At 37.4% G+C, this 26,727-nt stretch overlaps 1 protein-coding gene across 4 annotated transcripts in view; it reads left to right on the forward strand.

Moving 5' to 3' along the window:
- The window catches only part of LOC134533026 (serine/threonine-protein kinase S6KL), a 470,077-nt gene that overhangs the window by 418,875 nt on the left and 24,475 nt on the right, over positions 1-26,727 (forward strand). Inside the window, exon 9 of one of the 4 annotated variants that reach the window (XM_063370171.1) lies at positions 7,667-7,750. The exons of the other annotated variants lie outside the window; for them this stretch is intronic. Within the exon in view, the coding sequence (XP_063226241.1) occupies positions 7,667-7,735 (69 nt within the window). The 3' untranslated portion in view covers positions 7,736-7,750. Of the gene's footprint in view, positions 1-7,666; positions 7,751-26,727 lie in introns of those variants that run through there. 4 annotated transcript variants of the gene reach the window in all.

The following is a 26,727-nucleotide window of genomic DNA, read 5'->3' on the forward strand; positions in this document are numbered from 1 at the left end:
TAATATTTATTTTAATAACAAAAAAAATGTTTACATTTCCTAAACTCAAGTACTTACATAAACATAATCATTACTTGAGATTCCGTAAATATTTTGGTAAGAGTTAGCTGTTTAGACGTCTTAAATTGTTTCCGTGCGGCCAAGTCCAGTATCCGCTTGACGGTGAGTAGCTGAATGTGGTCACATTCAGACTGCTGCTCCATCCATGATAAACGCAGTCTCTGGACTCGCTAACACCTTACTAGCTATAGTCCAATGTCTGGTTTATTAGCAACATCATCCTCTTGGTCATTAGTTTCTTCCATCTGAGGTATACTTCGAATTAGGTCATCATAGTTTAATACTGAACAACCACAAGCAAGCCAATCGCATACTTCTTCTGCACTGCATTCGGAGCAACCAGGAATTTTTAAATTTCTTGTTTTAAATGAAGACAAGGTGTCAATTTTCTGGGCTAACAGTTTTGTTTTTTCACAAATAATTGGCCCTGAAAGAGGGTTGCCCAATGCTCGCTGCTGCAAAACCCACTTGGAATATGGCCTCTTCAAAATCTTGGTTTTCTGCTGTTTTTGTCTCTTATTTAGAAGAACTACCATCTTCATTCTCAAGGACAGACACAAAGTTTAAAATTGAAGACTTATTTTTTATGTCCGAAATTGTTGATGTTCCAACGTCAAATTACTCAGCTAACTACTTGGAGTTCTACTGTAGTATTTTAATTTTTTTTTGCATATACCTTTTGTCTGTGCTACTCTCACTGACATTTCAGCCTCATTGAAAGTCTGGCTCTGTTTTGACATTTCCTTCGCTACAAGCAAATGACAAATATCTCTTTTTCATGTTTTAGGTATAATTCTAAGAGCAGCACATAAATATTAACTGTGATGCATGATTTATTCCAAGGTATTTAAAGCAAACTATTTTTTTCCTGGAAAAAAGTGCCAAAAAATTTCAGTCTTACTGTAGCTGAGCGCACTGAAAAAGGTATTATATATATAATATATATATTATATATACATATATATAATACCTTATATAAAAGGTATATTATATATATATAAAGAGATACACAATACGTACACAAACACATGCAATAAAAATGAGTTATTTAAAAAAAGGTGTTCTCTAAGTGAAAATAGAGCATCTAAATCTGTAACCGTGAGAATTTTTTTGTGCTTGTGTAGTATGCAACTTACTGTAACATTGAAAATCCCAGGATTGTGAAAGGACAAACATATCTACTCTTATCAAGGACTTAGGTTTTATGATGGTACAAAGCATTTTTGAAGATGATGAAGCTGTTAATATGAGATTGACCTTGGAATGCCTTGAACATTTAAAATATGAAAATGTGGAAACTGCGAAAAACTTCCAAGGCCATGTTCAGTTCAGGATCATACACTACGATAGTGCGTAGCACTCTCCGTTACTGTATTTTTGGCTCCTGGAGGGCAGTAGTTAACTTCGTTTCTTCTCAGATCCATCCGTTGTAATTCTGTAAGCTAAACAGTTATCTGGAAGTAAGTCAAAAATATAAGTATCAAAGAGGTAGTGCGGAAGTCGCACATAATTGTGTCTCAACAACTAAAGCCGTGCAGTGGGCATCATAAAAGGACTATCAACACGGTGTTGCAACATCGGATGTCTAAACGTAGTGGGGGAAAAACAAATAAATGTCTTGAAGTATTTATCATGTGTGTGTTACTGCAACGTTGTGCTGAATACTTATGTTCAGTGGGGAAAAAAGTTTAAAAATAAATATAGTTTAAAAAACTAAAGAAACATGCTTTTAAAGATTATCAAACTAAAAAGTAAAAAATAATTTTAAAATTTAATTTATGACAATAGTATATAAGCAATACTAGTATAAATGAGAAAAAAGCTTGAGGCGCTTGTGCCATATTTTTTGTATATTAAGCGCCCCATGCTTTTTTCTCATTTATACTAGTATTGCTTATATACTATTGTCATAAATTAAATTTTAAAATTATTTTTTACTTTTTAGTTTGATAATCTTTAAAAGCATGTTTCTTTTGTTTTTTAAACTATATTTATTTTTAACTTTTTTAGTTTGACATTCTTTAAAAGCATGTTTTTTTAGTTTTTTAAACTATATTTATGTATAATTATCATAGGGAAATGAGTTACCGACACTACCTATTACCATCTGAGATAACTATTTGGAGTTGCAACGTCACAAAGAAATGGTAAAGTCTCTCCGAATCATTTACAGTTAGATGTATGGATATAATCTTAGAATTTACCGGGAAAAAAAAAAAAATTCTTTTTTTTTCGGCGTGGCCGGGAGTAGAACCCACGAACGCTGAATCCGAAAACTGACGTCACAGAAGTCGCGCGCCTTAGACCGCTCGGCTAACGAACGTAATGAAATTGGTGGGACATTTTACAGTGATGAGTCACTCACTCATAGTCGAAAGAGTTACAGACGGACAGACAAACATACAGGTGAAGCTAAAAGCATGTAATAAAGTGTGTTTTAATGGATTCTGGCAGTGACTTATTGAGAAGGTCGTGTGAATGGAAAGAAAAAAAATGGGGGGATGTATTCCTAAACATATTTTTTTTCATTGTATCGATTGTAAGCTGCAATCAAAAAAAAGAGGGGGGGGGGGGGAGTGGTCTCAGTCCCTCAAGGCCATTTCACTTCTTAAACCTGGCATTAAATCAGGCAACAATCCAGACCATAAAAGCTTTGTATAACGAGCTAATGGCTACTTGGCGGTGACGCATTGTGGAGTGGAATAGTTATCGCATGCGATAAACATACGTCTAGAAATTGTCAAACAAAAAAAAATTGAGGCGGGTTTGAATCAGTTCGACGAAGTCGGTTCGCAGACGAGGAAAACGCGTAAAGTGAACCCTAAATGCCGCAAACTGCTCGCGTTAACAAGTGCGTCATCGTTTCCTCGTAAAACCGTTCAAGTCAAGAGTCGCAGGAGACGTGATTCAAGGTCTGCGCTAACCGCAGTCCATCCAGGAACAGATGTTTATGTACAAAAATTTGCATAAATTTGAAAACTTCTGAAACCAACCTTCGAAAATCTCGCCCGTCGTATCTGTAACAGTTCAACTTATACATTATTACCTACTGCTTTATCGGGTTGTCAACAAGCGAGGAAACACTAAATTCAAGTCTCTGTGTCTGACAAATAATGTTGCCCTAAACATCGAACTGTCGCTTTAATTCGTAGACTGAATAAATAATCATGTATTTGATTTGCAGTAAGAGTACAACATCAAACAGTCAGGCAGTAGTTATTAAGAGATCTATTTCAATATATGAATCAAACAAAAAAGGAATTTACGATGTAAGGTTAACTTTTAACGGGACTCCGTTAGACAGATAAAAATTTAAAAAGACAAGTTCAGTTTGGGTTTTTCCGCGGAAACGCGCGATTGCTACCGAGGTCCTTCCAACTAGATAAAAGGTGTTATATCAGATTGTTCATTCGGGCTTAAATATAATCGTACCTTATCATAAAATTGTCTTTCACTTAAGCGTAGTGCGAGTCATTTGTCTTACTACTGCGCCAATTAATCTCGTCCCTTATCAGAGGTTGTAAGTACAGAATGCCGCCCCATGTTGGCCTGTTTTATAAAGAACGCAAGACGTACGATGTTCAGCAACCACATTTTAGAGTACCGGTTTATATACTACGCAAGGTGCAATAACGCAACGCAAATAATGTTCATCTTCCAACTTTCTTACGATTTGTCTTGCGTTTCCGACGACCATATTTGGAGAGAAATTTTACGAAAAATTTTGAAATATTTGTATAGAAGCCCATGATGTTATTTTTATTATGTATCCATACGTCATGTTTGCACTTGTTAAAATTTCACTCAGTGGAAGATAATAACGCTTAAAAAAAATATCGGCAATGTCTTTTATTTTCATGATAAATGTAAACTATCTAAAGAAACCTGGGGAAGAATTTTTTCTACTGCTTTACAATTTAGAGTTGTAATGTTGATGATGTCTTGCAACTTGCGTGCGTAGTAAACGACTGTGATTTTCTTGCGTTGGTTGCTAGTTGCGTTCTTGTGACTTTGCGTCCCTTGCGTAAACCCTGCCTTTTGAAGCATTGCGGTCGTCGTACTCATAAAACAATATGTGGCCTTGCCCTCGGTTTTGTTTTAAAGCTGCCAGAGTGACGTCCCTGTTCGTAGAAGACGTTTTCGTTCTGTATGTATATTTTTCCCGTCTTTCGCAGAACGAGCCTAATTCAATATGGAAGTTCCATGAATCGTTTTAATCTGGCTACGGACCATCATCATTTGTGTTGTTATTTACAACGAGTTTATTAGACGCACGCAAATGATCATAACGTCGCTATTCGGGGAAGTGGGGGAGAAATTCCCGTGTTACAAGATATTAGTAGATAGTTTCCGAAATTTATTGAAACTCGTTCATTTGTACATCATGCAGATTCGTAGTCAGCAGTAGCTAGCTACTCATAGCGAATGGTCATAATATTCAAACGCTTTTTTTTATCCTTATGTATATTTATTTGTTAATTATATTTCTTTCACTTTATAAACGAGCATCATATATTTTCTTCTCATAATTTTTAGTTGCAATTTTTTTTTTATTCTGGCAAACGCTTCCAGTTATACCTCGCTCAAGACCAGTTGATGAAATGAATGATGTTTGAAAGATGCAAATTTTTGGAGAACAGTAAAAAAAAAAAGCTTTTAACAACAAATATGAGAGTTGAGCTTCAAAACGATCCAACATCTGACGTATTTTCAAGACAATTTCTCGAGGTAGATAACGGCACTGTACCTACAAATCCAGAAACAGGAAAAATTACCTTATCAACTAATTTTAGATAGATTTCGAAGAAATGCTACTTACTGCAGCTGTTACCATGGTGCGACTTCCGGAAAATGTTTATATAATTATTATAAATTAATTTTTCGTTTCGTTATCAATAGACCCCAAAACCATCGTCAACTCATAAGTTTATATACATTTATATATCTATGTATATAACATATTTTTAAGAACACTATAACTGTCGTAACTTTTCACAAATCACTTCCAAACTGGTACATAAAAATCATGGAAAATCGCGGTCGAGCTCGTTAATGGGTAATATCCAAACAAAGGGGTAGTAGAAATGGGGAAGGTTTTGTGAAAAACAGAAAAATCGCTATAACTTCCATAAAATGATTAATTTCACATCCGTTTGAAGGTGGTATAACTCGTAGGAGTAATATTAAAAACTTTGGTCTAAATACATTTTTGATACGACCAACCATAACTGAAAGGGGTGGATAAAACAAGGGCTGGAGGACAAAAAAAAATCGTAACTCCCTTACCAGTCACACTATCCGAATCCGTTCGAATTGTTTTCAAACCCTACAAATATTTCCTAATACATTTGTCTGTAACAATTTCTAATACAACCACTCACTGCAAATGGTGGATAATAAGGGGTTAAAATTAAAAAATAAATACATAATTCCCTTAGTTATCACACCATCAGAATCGTTCAGATTGTTTTTAAATCTTACAATTTTTATCGGCAACTTGCCTGAAACAATTTTTGATAATACAAACCATTATTGCAAGGGGTAAGAAAAACCTAGGATTGTAATAAGGAAATAAATAAAACCTCATTACCATGTACGCTATTGAATTCATTCTGATTTTTGTTTAATTTCTAAATATTGTTTAAAACGTTTTTAAAATAAATTTTTATGTAACCAACCATTATTGCAAGGGGTGGAAATGACAATGCTTGAAAGTATACTATCAATTCCGTATAAATGGTACAAATCCTAAACTGTATCTAAAACTTTAGCTGAGAAATTATTGATGAAACAAATTATTTCCGGGGTTAAAATTTAAAAAAAATATATAAACTTTCTTATTATCAAATCCATTTGAATTTATTTTAAACCATCTTATTGATATCTTAAACCTTGGTGCAAAGAAAAATTTTATACGATCATGTTATTATTGTAAGGGATGTAAAATAGTGTTTTAAAGTTAAAATAAATGGAATAATTATCTTAGTTGGCATAATTTGTAGCTATTCAATGCTGGATGATTGAGTTAAAAATATTCGTAATGTTTTCGCTCCATGGAAAATGATAAAATGTTTAATCGATTTTGTTTTTAATTTTGGAGAACATACATATGTTATGTCCATTAAGTTCTTAAAATGTTCCAGAATTTTATAGAAGTTTCCAAATTATTTCCAGAAGAAATAGGTTTTTCAAAATCTACCTACGCCTGTAGGCTGTGCGAAAAGGATTTTTTGAAATATCGTGAAATCAAAATAAGAATTAGTAGAAAAGGTTTTTCAAAGCATCGAAAAAAATAATCGAAATCATGCATGGTTAAGCGGAAGATCCATTCTAGCGGCTAAAAATGTCAACGTATACGATATGAACAACATTATTTTAAACAGAATCGCAGGGGGAACAGTGACATACAAGTCTATTGACTCCGTGTTTAAGTAGTGAATTTTCCAACGGAATTTCTTATTTTACTCGATGTTACCGGATTACCGTCACACATTCCTAATTTTAAAATTGGAGTGCCATTTATATTACTCCGAAACATCAATCAGCCAAAGTTATGCAATGGCACACGATTAGTCATTTAAAAAAAGATGAACAATCTAATTGAAGCAACAATAACAATTATACGTCGCATGCTCAAGAGTCGGTAAACCATCTGATCTTATGTTTATGCATAAAACGGACAAACCAAAAAATGTAGTTCATCCACTAGCATTAAAATAAAAAATTATGATTTTAAGTTAAAAAAAAAATATTAATTCTTCCTTTCCTTTCATTCCACAGGGTATTAAATTGAATGATGATGTTTCCTCGGTGAATCTTTGTCCGCTAGAATACTTTTATTTACATTCATATTCGTGTCATTTCAGACTGAGCCACATCGAAGCGTTGCCGGGTTTAGCTAGTTAATTATAATGATTTACATTATTTATTCGACGTACGCCAATGCTAGCTTACGTTGGTTGCCTTAGAAAAATAACTTAAGGAATGGATGACCATTAGATGTACATAAACACGCAGAAAATTCCTTGTAAAGGAAATTAGAAAAAAAAATCCAGCAACACAATATACTTTCTTTGGCGAGACAATTTGCAACAAGAACAGTGAATGTAGTAAAACAACCCGGACAACGCAGCGACGCACAGACGAGCCCAGTGAAGAGACGAGCCAGATAATCTTGACACGACGGCGACAGCACGGATGAACACAACATGATTTCTATGACGAAATAAATCTTCCTTAATTACAAAAAATTAATTTTAAGAACGAATAATCATAATGTGGTTAATGCTGCAAAGATTGTCATTAATTGTTTAATGTAGGTATTTGATATCCTAACTTAGTATAACTGATAACGCTAAGCGTAGCAGTCAGTTTTAAACGTACATTGTATGGTCCATAATTACATTATTAGCTCGTTTGGTTGGGTTTTAGAAGAAAAAAATTTTTAATATACATTTATAAGGGGAAAAAAAATATTTTCCCTTACAAACTTTAAATAAACTGGCAGTAAAATAAGTCACGTGGTTTTAACTTTTTTATGATTGCATTTTTTAAACGACGTTCGTCATTTGTAACGTTTTTTTTTTGTTTCTGTTCTTTTTTATAGAAAGAGAGAGAGAGAGAGCTATTCAGTCGAGGATTCCGGGCACGGAAAAGCTATTATCCGAGAGTGTAATGGCTTCCCTGAGGGGAAAAGTGAGCTGGCCAACGGCCTGTCGATGTTTTCGGCAGGTACTGTCCGTCGCAAGAGTTTCTATATGGCTGCGTGCACTGAATGTCGATGCCGTAGAAATCGTCCTAGTATATCGTACACTTCCTGAAACGTATTTCACATCTCAATTTAAAAAAAAACTTTTACATTTTATCCTGTTCGATTCTTATTCAGTCTTTTATATTTCATGGTTCTATTTATTTTATTTTTTTTTTTCATGTTTTTTTCGCATAATTCTTCGTGAAAAAAATGAAGTTTTATTTTCATGCTGCTTATACTCATTGAGCTAAGTTTGTTAGAAAATTTTCTGAATGAGTTTAATTTTCCCTATTATTCATTAAACTTACATTTTGATTTAATCATTCGCGCAAACAAACGGTGTGTGAAACACTTTTTAATAAATGTCTTCAGATTCTCTCGGACAAGAATATATTGTTATAGTACTACCAGTGGCGGATACAGAAACTTATGTCGGGAAGGGATTTGAAAAAAAAAAACTGGCATCAACTACAAACATGTTTGGTCAGTTACATTATCATTCTCAACATGTCTCACTCACTGCCTTTGTGATGCGTGATTCCAGGTGTTGCAGTGTTGCAATAAATCACCTTGCATCGCCCAAAATATATTCCTCCTATCCCCCTTCCCTTTTTTAATGAGTGGAACTTCAGACAGCGAACAAAATTAAATAACTTACGGAAGACTTAAGGACTTATAGTGAGTTCAAGTTTTTCGAGCATTTTAATTATTGCTCCGTGTTTTTCTGTCAAGAAGGCATTTGAATAAGAAACCACGTCTTAAAATATGTGCCTTAGTCGCAACAGGTGTAAGAGGGGTTATGTTTTAGATTAAATGCTCACATTAGTTGTAACGCACCTTGCTTCGTACAGTGATACACACAAGGGCACAAGTCGATGGCATCTGCTCGATTGGACGTGTTTCGAAACAGCTGGCTTTGGTGAATGACAGCTTATTGTCGACAGCGAGTTCATCAGAGACGATGAGGGTTGATGGAGATAAAAATGGATGGAATGAGTGAGTGAGGGGAAACAGGAGCACCCAGAGATAACCCCCCCCCCTCCCCGTCGTCTCACGGCAACGCCCACCACGTTTCCCACGAGTGAAGAATCCGGATTCGATCCAGTCGGAAATCGAATCCAGGATTACCTCTGTGGGAGGCAATTAATCTGACCATTCATCCAACGTAGTCCCCTCGCTGGCTTGAAGTCGGATTCTTTGGACATTATAAAGGGTGTGCGCAAGGGGACCATTCCCACCGACGTAAGGAAAGAATTTTAACAGCGGGCTAGGTGGTTCTAGTTCCCCCCCCCCCTCTTCCCCCTAAATTAAATTCTGCGTACGATCCGGACATTGTGGACCAAAAATTTAAATTTAAACTATTTTTGGATAATCTGGTCAAGGTAATTTAGCTTGTAGTGTTGCCAGACGTACCCGAACTCTGGTAAACGTGCCCAATTTACTATTTCTGTACCCGGTATCCCGAGAAGATCCGCTCCGGTACGCAAATATACCCGAATTTAAATAATAATAAAAAAATAATAGTCAAAAATATTGAACACTATTCACTTGGAATGGAAAACCAATTAGGGTAAAACAGTCTTTGCCCTCACCGTAATGTACTGACATCAAACATCTCTGCCTTTCTGAAAACAGCCTCGGCTATGCTATATTCTTAAATATCTATGGAGAACTACAGGATGAAGTTGCAGCTAGCATCAAATAAACAGTAGGCGTCATCGGCTGGATTAGAGATACCTCTCACTGAAAATAGTCTTAGCTACACCAGGGGTGCCCACAAGGGGGGGGTAACGACGCAGACTGCGTCATTAAAATTTCAGGGGGGAGGGGGGGGTGGTTAAAAGACGAGAAAAATGTATATATTATTTACATAATTATAGCTTCTAATGTGAAAATACGTTTCTGGTGCTTTGATAATTGCAAGGCATCTTAGAATCAAATTGGCAACCCCGCACTTTCCTCAAAAAAGCAGTTATCTGTCGGTTCAGGATGGAAATATTACCTGATATGACCAAAATTATTATTAGAAAATCAGTTTAAATTAATGCAAAATGTGATAAAATATAATACTAAAAAAGTATATTATAAAATAATTGAGTAAATCATTGAGAAAAAGGCATAAAAAATTTCGGGGGGGGGGGGGGCATTAATGGGTTAGGGGGGTGAGTCATAGTGTTTGGGGGGGGGGGGGCACCTCTGGCTACACTATCAAAGTACAACACAAATTTACGTTTGCCGTATTTATATTACAAAAAATAATTTTACAAAAACTTTTAACCTGTAAATACAATTAATTTTGGACGTGTGGCTGGAAAAAAATAGTCAATGTTTACATTACTCTCCCCCCCCCCCTTTTTTTTTCCAAGCACCCAAGTATGCATTTTAAAATCCTACGCATGATCCTTAGCAGTAGAGCAAATATTACATTTACTATACAATTTTATGGTCACGCTCTTATGAGATTTAACAGAACCGTGTATATGATATTTGTATTAAAGGAGAGAACTATATATTTTTCTACATGCTTTAATTGTGTATGTAACTGAATGACACCTGAAGTGAGAACTTTTGGTATCCGGAAGTACCCTAATGTAGACGTGAGTGTGCCCGAATTGTGTGTGCTACGGCTGGCAATGCTGAGGCTGTATTCCAAGACGTTCGGGTGAGGTAGAGAATGCTTTTTTGGTTTACAGCCCTATCCTAACTCGGGGGCCGTATTCCAGAACGAGGTAGAAACGCATTCTAGCGGACGTTTCGCAATCATCGATACAGTTGTTACGGCATAATTACCAGAGATAGCAACACCACCGCACAAAAATAGAAACGCCGTTATAATTTTCGCAAGTACTTTTATAAGTTACGATTGTTTCTTGTTATCGCCATGAAAGTTTACAGAATGTATTCCAGGATAGTTTCGCTGTCATAAAGTTTCATTTAGAACGCCAACACCCTTGGTACGTCCTCCGGTGATCATACAAATGACTATAAACCGAAGTAATGTCGCCAGACACAGGTCCGCCATCTGGACGAAATCAACGAAAAAGTGAGCTTTTGCATGCGCGTGATTTTGGCAACAGGACGGTTGCCTGAAAAATAAGGAACTGGTTGTTTCCTATCGTGCACTAGGAATACGTTTAGGGCACAGGTGTAGCAAATTCAACAACTGAACACTTGGAATACCGGCCTAAGGGCGGTATTCCAAGACGTTTGAGTGATGTAGCGAATATGCACTGCCTTGTTGGGCAACTGCCGTACCCTAACTCTCGGGTCGTATTCCGAAACGTGTCCTAACTGAACCCCTGTAAGGTATCAGATCGGCAGCCGTTTTAATAAACGAGGACTTGTGCGAGGCTATAAACAGTTGTACTTCGTGGAATCCATCGTAATTTTAGCTTATTTTTAAAAACTCTGGAATTATAATGTGAAATAAAATATTTAATTTTGGTTGTACAAGAATAAACGATGAATTTTTGGCCGTATTTATGTTTGCTGTTTTTTAAGATATTAGGGGGGGGGGGGGGCGAAATTGTAATCGTAAAAGTTCCGTTAAAGTTCATTAAAAAGGAAAAAAATATATACAGTTATGGATCAAATCGGCAACAGATAGGACACCAAAAATCAGTGCCCTAAAAATAAGGGACTGGCCGTGTCCTATCGTGCACTTGGAATATGGTTAGGGTACAGGTATTGCATATTCAACACCAGTAGTATATAAATGGGGCTCCTGAAACAGGATGCAGGATGTGGATTGATGATTGTCGTCCGCCATCTTGGATTGTGACGTCACGGCAGCCATCTTGGATGACCTTGACCTTGACCTTTGACCTTGACCTTTAATTTGATCCTCAAAAATCGCCAAAATCCGCCAAAATTGGGCAAAATTTGCCCAAAATTCCTCAAAATTCGCCAAAATTTCCATTTCTGTGGAAAAAAATTCCGCCAAAAAATCTCAAAAAATTCCACAAATTAAAAATTTCTCTTTTCGAGGGAAAAATTTCCCGTTTCGAGGGAAAAATTCCCGTTTTTAGTCCTTAAAAATCCCAGCGGCTGAAAATTCCTAAAACTGGCTTAAGCATCCTTAACTCAAACCTCAGTTAAGCCATTTATAGGATTATGACGGCACCGTTGCATTTTCCGTTACGCCCGCCATCTTTAACTTTTTTATTTATTATTCGATTTTAATGAAATTTTTTTAAAAATTATAAAAAAATTAAATTAATAAAATTTTAATATATTTTTTTTAAAAATTGTACTTTTTAGACACGGAGTTCGGAGTCCTCGGTTCGAACCCGACGAGGGCAAAAAAATTTAAAAATGGCGACCGATCCTTCCTCACAGTGGCTGCAGGCAGACTGACTCCCAACACTTTTTTTTTTCAAAGCATATATAACGTCACCTAGTATGACGTCATGTCCGCCATCTTGTCTTCATTGCTGGAGACCACCATCTTGTTTTCATCGGCGAGAGTGCGCTGATGCCATGTTAGTTTAGTTCTTATCCGCCAGAGTGCAGTAATCATTTATTATTGCTGTGACACCCGCCATCTTGTCATTTGGCCGCCATCTTGTAAATCCGTAATTATTTAGCTATAAATTTGGGAAAAATTCCAAAATTCATTAAATAAATCACTCATCATTTTACAGATTGATTCGTTCAGTTTCAGTCCTTGGTTCGATACCCGATCGATACAATAATGTTTAATTTTATGTAAAAAAATAATAATTTCAATAAACCATGTTCATCATTCTTAAAGAGACTTTAAAACCTCTACTACCATCATCCTATAAGCCATCAACACCACCATCTTGGAAAATTCGTAATTATATTGCTAGAGATTCGGGAAAACGTTCAGAAATCATTAAATAAATTTCCAATCAATGTACCGATTAATTAGATCGACTTAGGTCCTTGGTACAATTCTGAACGATGAAAAAAATATTAGATATAATATAATAGTGGCAGGTCCGAGAAATAAAGCAACACAAGTTCTTTTACAAACATAATATTTATTACATAATTTCTATTCTACTACAGGATCACTTACGAAAGCCAGCAACTTTATAATCAATCATTTAGTTCCGCATCGGTGTGAAATGACTAATTCTTAGCTCCAATCGGTTTATACTAGACAGAGTCCAACCAGAACCTTTACTGACATAGTTCTCCTCTTCTTGACAGAGTTTCTGGATACCGTTTTTAACAGTTTGCTTCACTTTGTCATCTAACGGATATGGCTTTCCATATAAACAGTCCAACCACAAGTTATATTTTAATGGTCCGTTTGTTACTACGTCATCAGTAAGCTGATTGATTATGTCCTGTCTGATATCATCAAGAAAATTACAAATGTCCTTCGACTCACCGAACGTATTTAGATAATAATAGTATTTCAACGTTCCACGAAATGCAGACTGCGCCAAGTAGAACCCATTATCGTTTACTTGTAATGCACCGAACACAGTCTTAGGTTTATTTTCATGTTCAGACGTCATAGCAATCGGTTTCTGCACATCTGTTGTTTTTTGGTTGTACGCTTTCGTGTCTCCAATCTAAAGCGAGGAGTCGAAATGTCGGCAGGTAGTTCAGCAGTAGGAGCACAGACTCCACCTTTACATTTCTTCGCATGATGTCGCAAACTGTCAATTCGAGTAAACCATTTAAGGCACTCGTCACAGCGAAACTTCATGCGAGAAGGATTCTTCATGCATTTGCTCCGCTCATGTCTTCGTGCGCCATGGAAAAATGCGAACGACGTATCACAGTAGCTGCAAGGATACCGTGGTGATGAAGACGAGCCTTTCAGACCTAATCCAGATACAGGCGTTGCAACAGTAGTACCATTTCCAGGCATACTCTTATGCACATCGATGCATCGTTGTTGCGCCGAAACCTTTACTTTTTGCCGCACGGCAGGACCTTTGCATGCCTTCATGTGCGTTTTCATATTATCTTTTCTAGCAAACTGCTTATGACATTTCTCACAAACAAACATTTTGCGATATAGGTTCTTGGCACATTCGCTCCTCTCGTGGCGTCGAACATTGCTGTTGTTTGAGAAAATCTTGTCGCAGTAACAGCACCGATGTTCGTTAGTTGTCAAATCAGCATCCATTGAAGTCTCCATCGAGTTCGAATCGTTGTTCGTCGTGGTTTCCTGCACAGCCAGCTCTGTAGTCATTAAGCTCTCTTCTGCTGGTGGTACCACGACTGATGAAGTCTCCTCCAATGTTGTCGTCCTCGTTGACAACGGGATCTGCACCTTCTTAGTCGTCGCTGACGTCAAGGTTCCCGTAGACGATGGTACAACGTCCATCATATTCGTCGTTAAAGTCGGTAAAGATGCCATCGAGTTCGCAAGATCAAGTAATTACGCGACTTATGCACCAGAAGAAACAAACTAGGTGATCCTTACAACGTCGTCAGTAACAAACTGAGCGACCCGATGTCTAGGACTCGCTTATATACATGCACCGGATGGAATAATACGCTAGTCAAATCAAGAACCATTTACTATAATACTAGAGTCAAATCTACAAATTAAAAAAGAGGATCATTTGATCGAAAAAAAAAAATTCGATCTCTCCAATATACGCCAGGCTCCAAGAGCTACAATTCACATCATCAGATCCATCTAAATTTTGCTCCTATGCTTCAATTGACCATTAGCTGCAAGTGCTCCAACAGATCCATCAGCTCCAACACGTAATGTACGCAATGTACGCACAATACGTGCAATTTACATGCAATAAATGTAATGATCAGTCAGTACACACTGGAAACGAAACGTACACACAGTACACACAGGAAACGGAACGTACACACAATACACACAGGAAACGAAACGTACACACAGGAAACGAAACGTACACACAGTACACACAGGAAACGGAACGTACACACAGTACACACAGGAAACGGAACGTACACACAGTACACACAGGAAACGGAACGTACACACAATACACACAGGAAACGGAACGTACACACAGTACACACAGGAAACGGAACGTACACACAGTACACACAGGAAACGAAACGTACACACAATACACACAGGAAACGAAACGTACACACAGTACACACAGGAAACGAAACGTATACACACAGTACACACAGGAAACGGAACGTACACACAGTACACACAGGAAAAGGAACGTACACACAGTACACACAGGAAACGGAACGTACACACAGTACACACAGGAAACGGATCGTATACACAGTACACACAGGAAACAGAACGTACACACAGGAAACGAAACGTACACACAGTACACACAGAAAACGGAACGTACACACAGTACACACAGAAAACGGAACGTACACACAGGAAACGAAACGTACACACAGTACACACAGGAAAGGAAACGTATACACACATTACACACATGAAACGGAATGATCACACATACATTAGCGGAAACACACAGGCTTAGTTGGAAATCAGAATACAAGAAACAAAAACATTAAATTTTTTCTTTCAATATTTAATTACTTCTCAACATTACACAAATACAAGTAAAAGAAACCATTATTGTATGTAGCCAGCTTTCCTCAGTTCTTTGAGTATGAAGGATATTTCTTTGATGCACGAATAGTTTCCTGCACAAAGCGAGTCATGTAGAAGTCTTAGCCGGTCAACCAATATGTTTGGATCTTTCCATGATGTGTAATCAATCTCTTCTACCACCATCTTACTTGCTTGTTTATTATAAATACTGTTAATATCACAATCGTCCCAGTGATCATAATAAGCATTATCAGATTTATTTTTTATTACACGACGTTTCCATCGTTTCGGTCTCAGGACATCGCCACATTCTTCGTCTTGTCAGCTCTAGGTGCTTCATCACAGTCTATGCCTTTGTCAACAGCCTCAGAGTCACTGTAACAATCACTGTAGAAGACATCCTCTTCACCCATATTACCGTATGAATTCGCTATCGATGATGTCGAAGTGTCTTCATCGTCTTCATGCTTCCTTTTTAGGAGTCCATCATTTTTACAAAGAATGGAGAATCTACTGAATATAGGCTTGAATGTATTCTCACTTTTCACGGTGTTGATACTTCCATTAGTTTCAGTCTTCCCGAAGCCATTAGCATCCTTCAATTTATGTTCTTCCTCACAATCGGGTGAGCTAATACCATCACGCTCAGGACAAGGAAAATTATTGTCGTAATGCAGATCACTCTTCTTTAGTCTAGTGGATCCATCGGTGTCCTCTATGCCGTAAGTAGTCTTGACTTTACATGTTCTACCATGTCTTTTTAAGCTGTCAATTCGTGTTAACAACCTGCTACAACGATTACAGCTTATCATGTTGCGTAGTGGGTTTCTAGCACAATCATTCTTCTCATGACGTCTAGCATTCCTTCTCATGGCAAAATCCTTGCCACAGTATCTACAGCGGCTTCCTTCCGATTCAGCTGCAGATAACAAACCACGATCCATGGTAGTTTCTGTGACTAATGTTAGATACAAACTGTCAGTTTTCTCCAATTGGAACCATTTCTTAAATAGAGTTTTTGAAATGTTTCATCAGCGAGAGTTAAGTTATCTAATGCAAAGAAAATTGATGCAAGTAGTTCTGGCTGTCGTCAACAGATGGCGCTACGTGTTGCTTGTAGGTAAATAATATCTATTTCATTAATGTGGGATGCGTAACGCTCACTATCGATCGCAAAGGGAGGTTGGCTTCGATAGTATCCAAGGAGAAAAAAAGTTCATCCTTCCTGCTAGTGCTTCTCAGATTTCTCACGGTCCGCCATCTTGGATTGTGACGTCACGGCGGCCATCTTGGATGGGTGTGACCTTGACCTTTGACCGAAACCTCAGGAATGATCGCAAGCACACGGATTAACCATCAAAATATTGATAAGAATAATCAGGAGCACATGGAGAAAACCGTCACAAGTTTTCTTTGATATCATAAAAATATAAAAAAAAAAATTAATAAAAAATTAAAAATAAAAACGAAAAAAAAAAATCAAACATTCTGGCTTGTACTAGAACTCTATCTTTGCTCAACAATGAGAAGTTCACAAGCTAGCAGAATGTTTGATTTTTTTTTTTCGTTTTTATTTTTAATTTTTTATTAATTTTTTTTTTTATATTTTTATGATATCAAAGAAAACTTGTGACGGTTTTCTCCATGTGCTCCTGATTATTCTTATCAATATTTTGATGGTTAATCCGTGTGCTTGCGATCATTCCTGAGGTTTCGGTCAAAGGTCAAGGTCACACCCATCCAAGATGGCCGCCGTGACGTCACAATCCAAGATGGCGGACCGTGAGAAATCTGAGAAGCACTAGCAGGAAGGATGAACTTTTTTTCTCCTTGGATACTATCGAAGCCAACCTCCCTTTGCGATCGATAGTGAGCGTTACGCATCCCACATTAATGAAATAGATATTATTTACCTACAAGCAACACGTAGCGACATCTGTTGACGACAGCCAGAACTACTTGCATCAATTTTCTTTGCATTAGATAACTTAACTCTCGCTGATGAAACATTTCAAAAACTCTATTTAAGAAATGGTTCCAATTGGAGAAAACTGACAGTTTGTATCTAACATTAGTCACAGAAGCTACCATGGATCGTGGTTTGTTATCTGCAGCTGAATCGGAAGGAAGCCGCTGTAGATACTGTGGCAAGGATTTTGCCATGAGAAGGAATGCTAGACGTCATGAGAAGAATGATTGTGCTAGAAACCCACTACGCAACATGATAAGCTGTAATCGTTGTAGCAGGTTGTTAACACGAATTGACAGCTTAAAAAGACATGGTAGAACATGTAAAGTCAAGACTACTTACGGCATAGAGGACACCGATGGATCCACTAGACTAAAGAAGAGTGATCTGCATTACGACAATAATTTTCCTTGTCCTGAGCGTGATGGTATTAGCTCACCCGATTGTGAGGAAGAACATAAATTGAAGGATGCTAATGGCTTCGGGAAGACTGAAACTAATGGAAGTATCAACACCGTGAAAAGTGAGAATACATTCAAGCCTATATTCAGTAGATTCTCCATTCTTTGTAAAAATGATGGACTCCTAAAAAGGAAGCATGAAGACGATGAAGACACTTCGACATCATCGATAGCGAATTCATACGGTAATATGGGTGAAGAGGATGTCTTCTACAGTGATTGTTACAGTGACTCTGAGGCTGTTGACAAAGGCATAGACTGTGATGAAGCACCTAGAGCTGACAAGATCGAAGAATGTGGCGATGTCCTGAGACCGAAACGATGGAAACGTCGTGTTATAAAAAATAAATCTGATAATGCTTATTATGATCACTGGGACGATTGTGATATTAACAGTATTTATAATAAACAAGCAAGTAAGATGGTGGTAGAAGAGATTGATTACACATCATGGAAAGATCCAAACATATTGGTTGACCGGCTAAGACTTCTACATGACTCGCTTTGTGCAGGAAACTATTCGTGCATCAAAGAAATATCCTTCATACTCAAAGAACTGAGGAAAGCTGGCTACATACAATAATGGTTTCTTTTACTTGTATTTGTGTAATGTTGAGAAGTAATTAAATATTGAAAGAAAAAAATTTAATGTTTTTGTTTCTTGTATTCTGATTTCCAACTAAGCCTGTGTGTTTCCGCTAATGTATGTGTGATCATTCCGTTTCATGTGTGTAATGTGTGTATACGTTTCCTTTCCTGTGTGTACTGTGTGTACGTTTCGTTTCCTGTGTGTACGTTCCGTTTTCTGTGTGTACTGTGTGTACGTTCCGTTTTCTGTGTGTACTGTGTGTACGTTTCGTTTCCTGTGTGTACGTTCTGTTTCCTGTGTGTACTGTGTATACGATCCGTTTCCTGTGTGTACTGTGTGTACGTTCCGTTTCCTGTGTGTACTGTGTGTACGTTCCTTTTCCTGTGTGTACTGTGTGTACGTTCCGTTTCCTGTGTGTACTGTGTGTATACGTTTCGTTTCCTGTGTGTACTGTGTGTACGTTTCGTTTCCTGTGTGTATTGTGTGTACGTTTCGTTTCCTGTGTGTACTGTGTGTACGTTCCGTTTCCTGTGTGTACTGTGTGTACGTTCCGTTTCCTGTGTGTATTGTGTGTACGTTCCGTTTCCTGTGTGTACTGTGTGTACGTTCCGTTTCCTGTGTGTACTGTGTGTACGTTCCGTTTCCTGTGTGTACTGTGTGTACGTTTCGTTTCCTGTGTGTACTGTGTGTACGTTTCGTTTCCTGTGTGTATTGTGTGTACGTTCCGTTTCCTGTGTGTACTGTGTGTACGTTTCGTTTCCAGTGTGTACTGAGTGATCATTACATTTATTGCATGTAAATTGCACGTATTGTGCGTACATTGCGTACATTACGTGTTGGAGCTGATGGATCTGTTGGAGCACTTGCAGCTAATGGTCAATTGAAGCATAGGAGCAAAATTTAGATGGATCTGATGATGTGAATTGTAGCTCTTGGAGCCTGGCGTATATTGGAGAGATCGAATTTTTTTTTTTCGATCAAATGATCCTCTTTTTTAATTTGTAGATTTGACTCTAGTATTATAGTAAATGGTTCTTGATTTGACTAGCGTATTATTCCATCCGGTGCATGTATATAAGCGAGTCCTAGACATCGGGTCGCTCAGTTTGTTACTGACGACGTTGTAAGGATCACCTAGTTTGTTTCTTCTGGTGCATAAGTCGCGTAATTACTTGATCTTGCGAACTCGATGGCATCTTTACCGACTTTAACGACGAATATGATGGACGTTGTACCATCGTCTACGGGAACCTTGACGTCAGCGACGACTAAGAAGGTGCAGATCCCGTTGTCAACGAGGACGACAACATTGGAGGAGACTTCATCAGTCGTGGTACCACCAGCAGAAGAGAGCTTAATGACTACAGAGCTGGCTGTGCAGGAAACCACGACGAACAACGATTCGAACTCGATGGAGACTTCAATGGATGCTGATTTGACAACTAACGAACATCGGTGCTGTTACTGCGACAAGATTTTCTCAAACAACAGCAATGTTCGACGCCACGAGAGGAGCGAATGTGCCAAGAACCTATATCGCAAAATGTTTGTTTGTGAGAAATGTCATAAGCAGTTTGCTAGAAAAGATAATATGAAAACGCACATGAAGGCATGCAAAGGTCCTGCCGTGCGGCAGAAAGTAAAGGTTTCGGCGCAACAACGATGCATCGATGTGCATAAGAGTATGCCTGGAAATGGTACTACTGTTGCAACGCCTGTATCTGGATTAGGTCTGAAAGGCTCGTCTTCATCACCACGGTATCCTTGCAGCTACTGTGATACGTCGTTCGCATTTTCCCATGGCGCACGAAGACATGAGCGGAGCAAATGCATGAAGAATCCTTCTCGCATGAAGTTTCGCTGTGATGAGTGCCTTAAATGGTTTACTCGAATTGACAGTTTGCGACATCATGCGAAGAAATGTAAAGGTGGAGTCTGTGCTCCTACTGCTGAACTACCTGCCGACATTTCGACTCCTCGCTTTAGATTGGAGACACGAAAGCGTACAACCAAAACAACAGATGTGCAGAAACCGATTGCTATGACGTCTGAACATGAAAATAAACCTAAGACTGTGTTCGGTGCATTACAAGTAAACGATAATGGGTTCTACTTGGCGCAGTCTGCATTTCGTGGAACGTTGAAAGACTATTATTATCTAAATACGTTCGGTGAGTCGAAGGACATTTGTAATTTTCTTGATGATATCAGACAGGACATAATCAATCAGCTTACTGATGACGTAGCAACAAACGGACCATTAAAATATAACTTGTGGTTGGACTGTTTATATGGAAAGCCATATCCGTTAGATGACAAAGTGAAGAAGTGTGCATTCAAGACATCGGCTGCAGTAATTTACAGTTCTAACGATGTGAAGCAAACTGTTAAAAACGGTATCCAGAAACTCTGTCAAGAAGAGGAGAACTATGTCAGTAAAGGTTCTGGTTGGACTCTGTCTAGTATAAACCGATTGGAGCTAAGAATTAGTCATTTCACACCGATGCGGAACTAAATGATTGATTATAAAGTTGCTGGCTTTCGTAAGTGATCCTGTAGTAGAATAGAAATTATGTAATAAATATTATGTTTGTAAAAGAACTTGTGTTGCTTTATTTCTCGGACCTGCCACTATTATATTATATCTAATATTTTTTTCATCGTTCAGAATCGTACCAAGGACCTAAGTCGATCTAATTAATCGGTACATTGATTGGAAATTTATTTAATGATTTCTGAACGTTTTCCCGAATCTCTAGCAATATAATTACGAATTTTCCAAGATGGTGGTGTTGATGGCTTATAGGATGATGGTAGTAGAGGTTTTAAAGTCTCTTTAAGAATGATGAACATGTTTTATTTAAATTATTATTTTTTTACATAAAATTAAACATTATTGTATCGATCGGGTATCGAACCAAGGACTGAAACTGAACGAATCAATCTGTAAAATGATGAGTGATTTATTTAATGAATTTTGGAATTTTTCCCAAATTTATAGCTAAATAATTACGGATTTACAAGATGGCGGCCAAATGACAAGATGGCGGGTGTCACAGCAATAATAAATGATTACTGCACTCTGGCGGATAAGAACTAAACTAACATGGCATCAGCGCACTCTCGCCGATGAAAACAAGATGGTGGTCTCCAGCAATGAAGACAAGATGGCGGACATGACGTGATACTAGGTTACGTTATATATGCTTTGAAAAAAAAAAGTGTTGGGAGTCAGTCTGCCTGCAGCCACTGTGAGGAAGGATCGGTCGCCATTTTTAATTTTTTTTGCCCTCGTCGGGTTCGAACCGAGGACTCCGAACTCCGTGTCTAAAAAGTACAATTTTTAAAAAAAATATATTAAAATTTTATTAATTTAATTTTTTTATAATTTTTAAAAAAAATTTCATTAAAATCGAATAATAAATAAAAAAGTTAAAGATGGCGGGCGTAACGGAAAATGCAACGGTGCCGTCATAATCCTATAAATGGCTTAACTGAGGTTTGAGTTAAGGATGCTTAAGCCAGTTTTAGGAATTTTCAGCCGCTGGGATTTTTAAGGACTAAAAACGGGAATTTTTCCCTCGAAACGGGAAATTTTTCCCTCGAAAAGAGAAATTTTTAATTTGTGGAATTTTTTGAGATTTTTTGGCGGAATTTTTTTCCACAGAAATGGAAATTTTGGCGAATTTTGAGGAATTTTGGGCAAATTTTGCCCAATTTTGGCGGATTTTGGCGATTTTTGAGGATCAAATTAAAGGTCAAGGTCAAAGGTCAAGGTCAAGGTCATCCAAGATGGCTGCCGTGACGTCACAATCCAAGATGGCGGACGACAATCATCAATCCACATCCTGCATCCTGTTTCAGGAGCCCCATTTATATACTACTAACACCTAAACCCTTATTTTTGTGTCTTGGAATACGGCCCTAAGAGTCGCACTCGCATAACCCCCCCCCCCCCCCTTGCTCCACGGCCGTCGGGCACGTACACCTGCGGGCGTGGAACACGGGGCGTCGCCGCGGCGCGCAGAGGCATCTCGAAAGCCGTCGCGATAACGTCGGCCGAAGCGACGGTGACGTCACGCCGGCGGTAGGAAATGACGCATACGCCCGCAAGGCCAAGGCGATTCGCGGAATATCAATGGCGGAGGAGGGCGTGTTAGTCACGGAGCATGTTCGGGCGGCCTTGGTTGCGATCGATCGCAAGTTCGCTCGGGCGTCCGACTTGCTTGGTTACTTTCCGAAAAGTTACTTTGTACACTTCAGGCTGGGTCTAACATTTTTTTATTACTTTTGGTCCACCGCATTTGGTAAGAGTAATTTCGTGAATGGAACGAAAGTCGCATGAAACGGAAATGTGTAACCACGGTGCTGCCATCTGTGGCGGATGGCGCGAACCAAAGTTCCTCGAGACAAAGGTAAACTTAGTGAATTCTAATTAAGATGGACAGTATTTTAATAAAGTTCATTGTCGAAATCATGTCGAAATCCAGTGTTAATATATATTTTTTTATCCAAGTTGTTTCCGCTTCATTATATAATTCAACCTTTCGCTCTGCAAATCGAATAATTCTATACTCGACGTAGCTGCTCCAGCAGTGAATTCTAGCGGTGGATGTGGAAACTACGTGTGATTCGCATCAAAAAATGTAATTGTAAACACAATTTTTTAAGTATATTTATCATGCTCGGCATTATTTTAAAGAATTGCACGTTAAATTTCGTTTCCGAGTTTCGTAATTTCAGTTTATTTGCAATATGAGAACACATGTATTTGCTCGTTATCGAGGTTATATGTTTACACATCACTGACGAGTACTGAAAGATTCATTCACTTTTTTTTCTCGTCATTATTATCAGTTAAAGGATTTTCTGTAAATTTTATTACTATGCCTCTCTTACTTTCACTGTTATATCACAAATATTTTCAACAGATATTTACTAAGTGTAATATAATGCGTGCAAAAAGTCGCGCAAGTGATAATTATTACAAACACTAGCACGACTTATTGCACCTATTACATAATACTTAGTGAATACGTGATGAAATATTTGTAGCAGAAAACAAAATTGCACGATAAGGTACCTATAGTATTAAATTTGCAGAAATAGACCCAAACTAATATAAATGACGAGAGAGAAAAATAATCAACCCGGCCTTAAAACTACATAGGTAACTCTTATGCTGGAATCACAATGTGCGCGAAGCGAATAAAATAATTTTATGACCAGTCTCGTTCGACAAATCTGTAACGTCAACGCGATATCAATTCGCAACGGTCTTTTCGAATATAAAATTATTTCCATCGCGTGTGAGTGTGGATTTACTGAAATGAGCGTAAGAATTTTGTTTTCGAAAGGTTGTTGGATCAGTGTATTTTTTTTTTTAATCTTATATTGTTGGGTATTTGCTAAGGATATGTTTTGCTGGATTATCAGTGAAATCTTTGAGCTGTGTTAATGCACAAGTGTTTTGTGTTCCGAACGAATATTAAGTTTTACTGAAACGTATTTATTAAAACATGTCGATTAAAAAAAATTTTTTAGGTCGATAGCTGTCGTATGTTTGATACGTACGTAATGACCAGAAACAATTTATATTTAATCATTTATTTTTGTTTGTCGCGCTAGTAAAAACAGCCATTTATTGATTCCAGCATTAGGTTCATGTTGCCTCTATAGAGCTGAATTCATTTTTTAACCTACTTAACTAAGTAGTTTATTTTCAGATACGTTAAAAAAAATTAAGGTACTATAGAAAATAAATGCCAGGAATGTTCCCGCGTTTGGCACATGTTTCCACCTCATTAACAGCTCAACGTTATTGGGTTTTACGGAAGTAATGCAGAATTTCTTTTCTCGCCATAGAAGCAAGGGACGTTATAGGCTATAGTTGAAGGGGGATATATAAACCCAAAAAATTCCATATTGGTATCAATAGATATTATGCCATAACATTTTTTCTTTGTTCGATTTTTAGAATTTGACTTCGTTTAAGCATAGTATATTATCAATTGTAAAGTCTGAAGTTAATGGTGACTTGTTGCTACAAGTAGTTTATCCTGCGAAGTCATTGACGGTATTATTTAACTCATTTTTGGGTATGGCTAAAACTTTAACGGAGGCAAATTTTCAGTATGAAACGATAAAAAAAAATTGTAATAGCATAAAATCTCTTGAAACTAACATATCTCTTTAAGTACTAAAATATCAAAACATCTCGATCATCTGTCCATTTGCGATTAACCATGAACCATATTTTGGTTCTCTCAGATCGTCTAATTAAAATGTTTAACCATTTTTACGAAGTAATTTTTTTGTTAATACATTATTGAAAACCTGTCAAATGAATCTAAATAAAAGTAAAATGCATTATTTGAAAGAAAACTTCAGGTTTAAGAATTTTTTACAACTTGTAGAAATCAGTTGTTTCAAGAAGTAGTTATTTTGAATGGTAAGCCGAAATACATCGGCATAACTTCCTGTTAGGATGAGCCATAGTGAAACACAATCCATTTTATACAGATAGAAAAAAAATTAAAATTTTGATTAAATTTGATTCACTCTCTATGGTGCACCTTGTCAATAATTTATCAAAAAATTATTCGGTACTTTGCTTACTAAGGGTGTTTTGATTTTTTGTCCTTTAGTTCAAATTATTTGCACCCTTAAGCTAATGATTGGTGTTATCTCTCAAACGAAATTTTTGGTACTATTCTTAAGATGAATAAAAACTCCAAACAGCTGCAATATTTTACATATTAATTTAAGTGACAAACTCGACGAAAATTTTCTGTCCCTATATTATCTATCAGTTTGGATGTAATTTTGCAATATTATGGTAGTTATCTGCTTGTCCATTAAAAGCTGTGTGTGTATGCATGTGTGTGTGTGTGCGTGCGTGCGTGCGTGTGTGTGCGTGCGTGCGTGTGTGTGCGTGCGTGCGTGTGTGTGTATATATATATAAATACACACACACACACTCTCTCTCTCTCTAAAGTGTGTGTGTAATACGCACACACACACCTTACACATACAAAACTTTCGAGTTGACGATGGTTTTAAAACGTAAACTAGGTAGAAATGTTTCAGAAGTATCATGGGACCCTCAATACGTAGTCTTTCTTCGAAACATAACTAAAACAGAGGCCTTTTACACGTCTGTTGGCGCATCAGACCCTGAAAGGAAAGCAAGTAATGGAAACCAGCGTGCGTGGCGCTTTCGTATTTTCCTTGTAGTTGTCTTCAGGCGCTGGGTTTAACTGTGAACACGATACACAAGGAGAATGATTGTGAGTTGGACCGAACAAATTTCCTTCTCTTCGCTGTGCTAAAAATTTCAACCGTTAAACATCCGCACGTGCGGTGTGGTTGGTTAAACATAACCTAAATTCGCTCGGCAAATAAAATTTCTTTTTTTTCTTTTCTTTTCTTTTTCACAAAGATGCCATTGAACGTCAGTTTTCTCGTCAGCGGGCACAGTTGACACAGCCGAATCCGCAACTGTGGTTTCTATTAGGCATGACGTGCGATAGACGCGTGTGCAGTGGCTGCTCGTACGCCTTCCACACCGCCAACTAAACCCTAACTGCCTCTTCACAGGGAAAAACAAATGCTCTGTACTTTCACAAAAGTTTCCTTTTGGAAACCAGTTGCCAAAAGGAATAGTTTGTAATGCTACAAGTAAGACATCGTAATTTTTGTGCAACACCTGGTTACGGTTATTTTTGCATATGTGAAATACTTTTTTTTTTTTCAGACATAATACTGGGTATCTGTTACGAAAATTGACGTATATTTTATATTTTAGTTAATGTTTCATTAAAGAATAGTTTTTTTTAAACCATGGAAAATATAATCGTATATTCAACAATTTGACTTATGGTTTTACCGTGCTTATTTATTCATGTGCGCAGTAATACTGGAAAGCTATTCAGGGAAAGATTTACAAATAACTTTAACTATTGCAGGTACTGGGACAAAACAGAGCATAAATGCTCGGGTAATGATCCGAGCCCAGTATTACTGCGAACAAACACTACGCTTGTTTTCATGCAAATGTACAAATTAACAAGTATCTGTAAGTTTACATGAATATTTCAGTTTCATTTACAAAAAAAAATTGCTGCGTAAGTGATGTGTTTGGTTCATTCCTTTAAATAGTTTTCAAGCGATGCATGCAAATACAAAACTGTGCTTACTGCGGGAAGGATGTCATTCACAATATAAAAAGTTTCCTAAATGGCAATAGATGACTTTTATTATTATCATGCCAAGTTTCACTAAAATACATTGCATTTTTTTTGTGTAATGCTGCTGAAAATTAAGAGATTAAAAATAAACATTTGACAATTTAATTATTAATTCAGTTGAGTTGTATCAAACCGACAA

This window comes from Bacillus rossius, chromosome 6, assembly GCF_032445375.1.
Source record: "Bacillus rossius redtenbacheri isolate Brsri chromosome 6, Brsri_v3, whole genome shotgun sequence".
Classification (NCBI taxonomy): Eukaryota; Metazoa; Arthropoda; class Insecta; order Phasmatodea; family Bacillidae; genus Bacillus; species Bacillus rossius.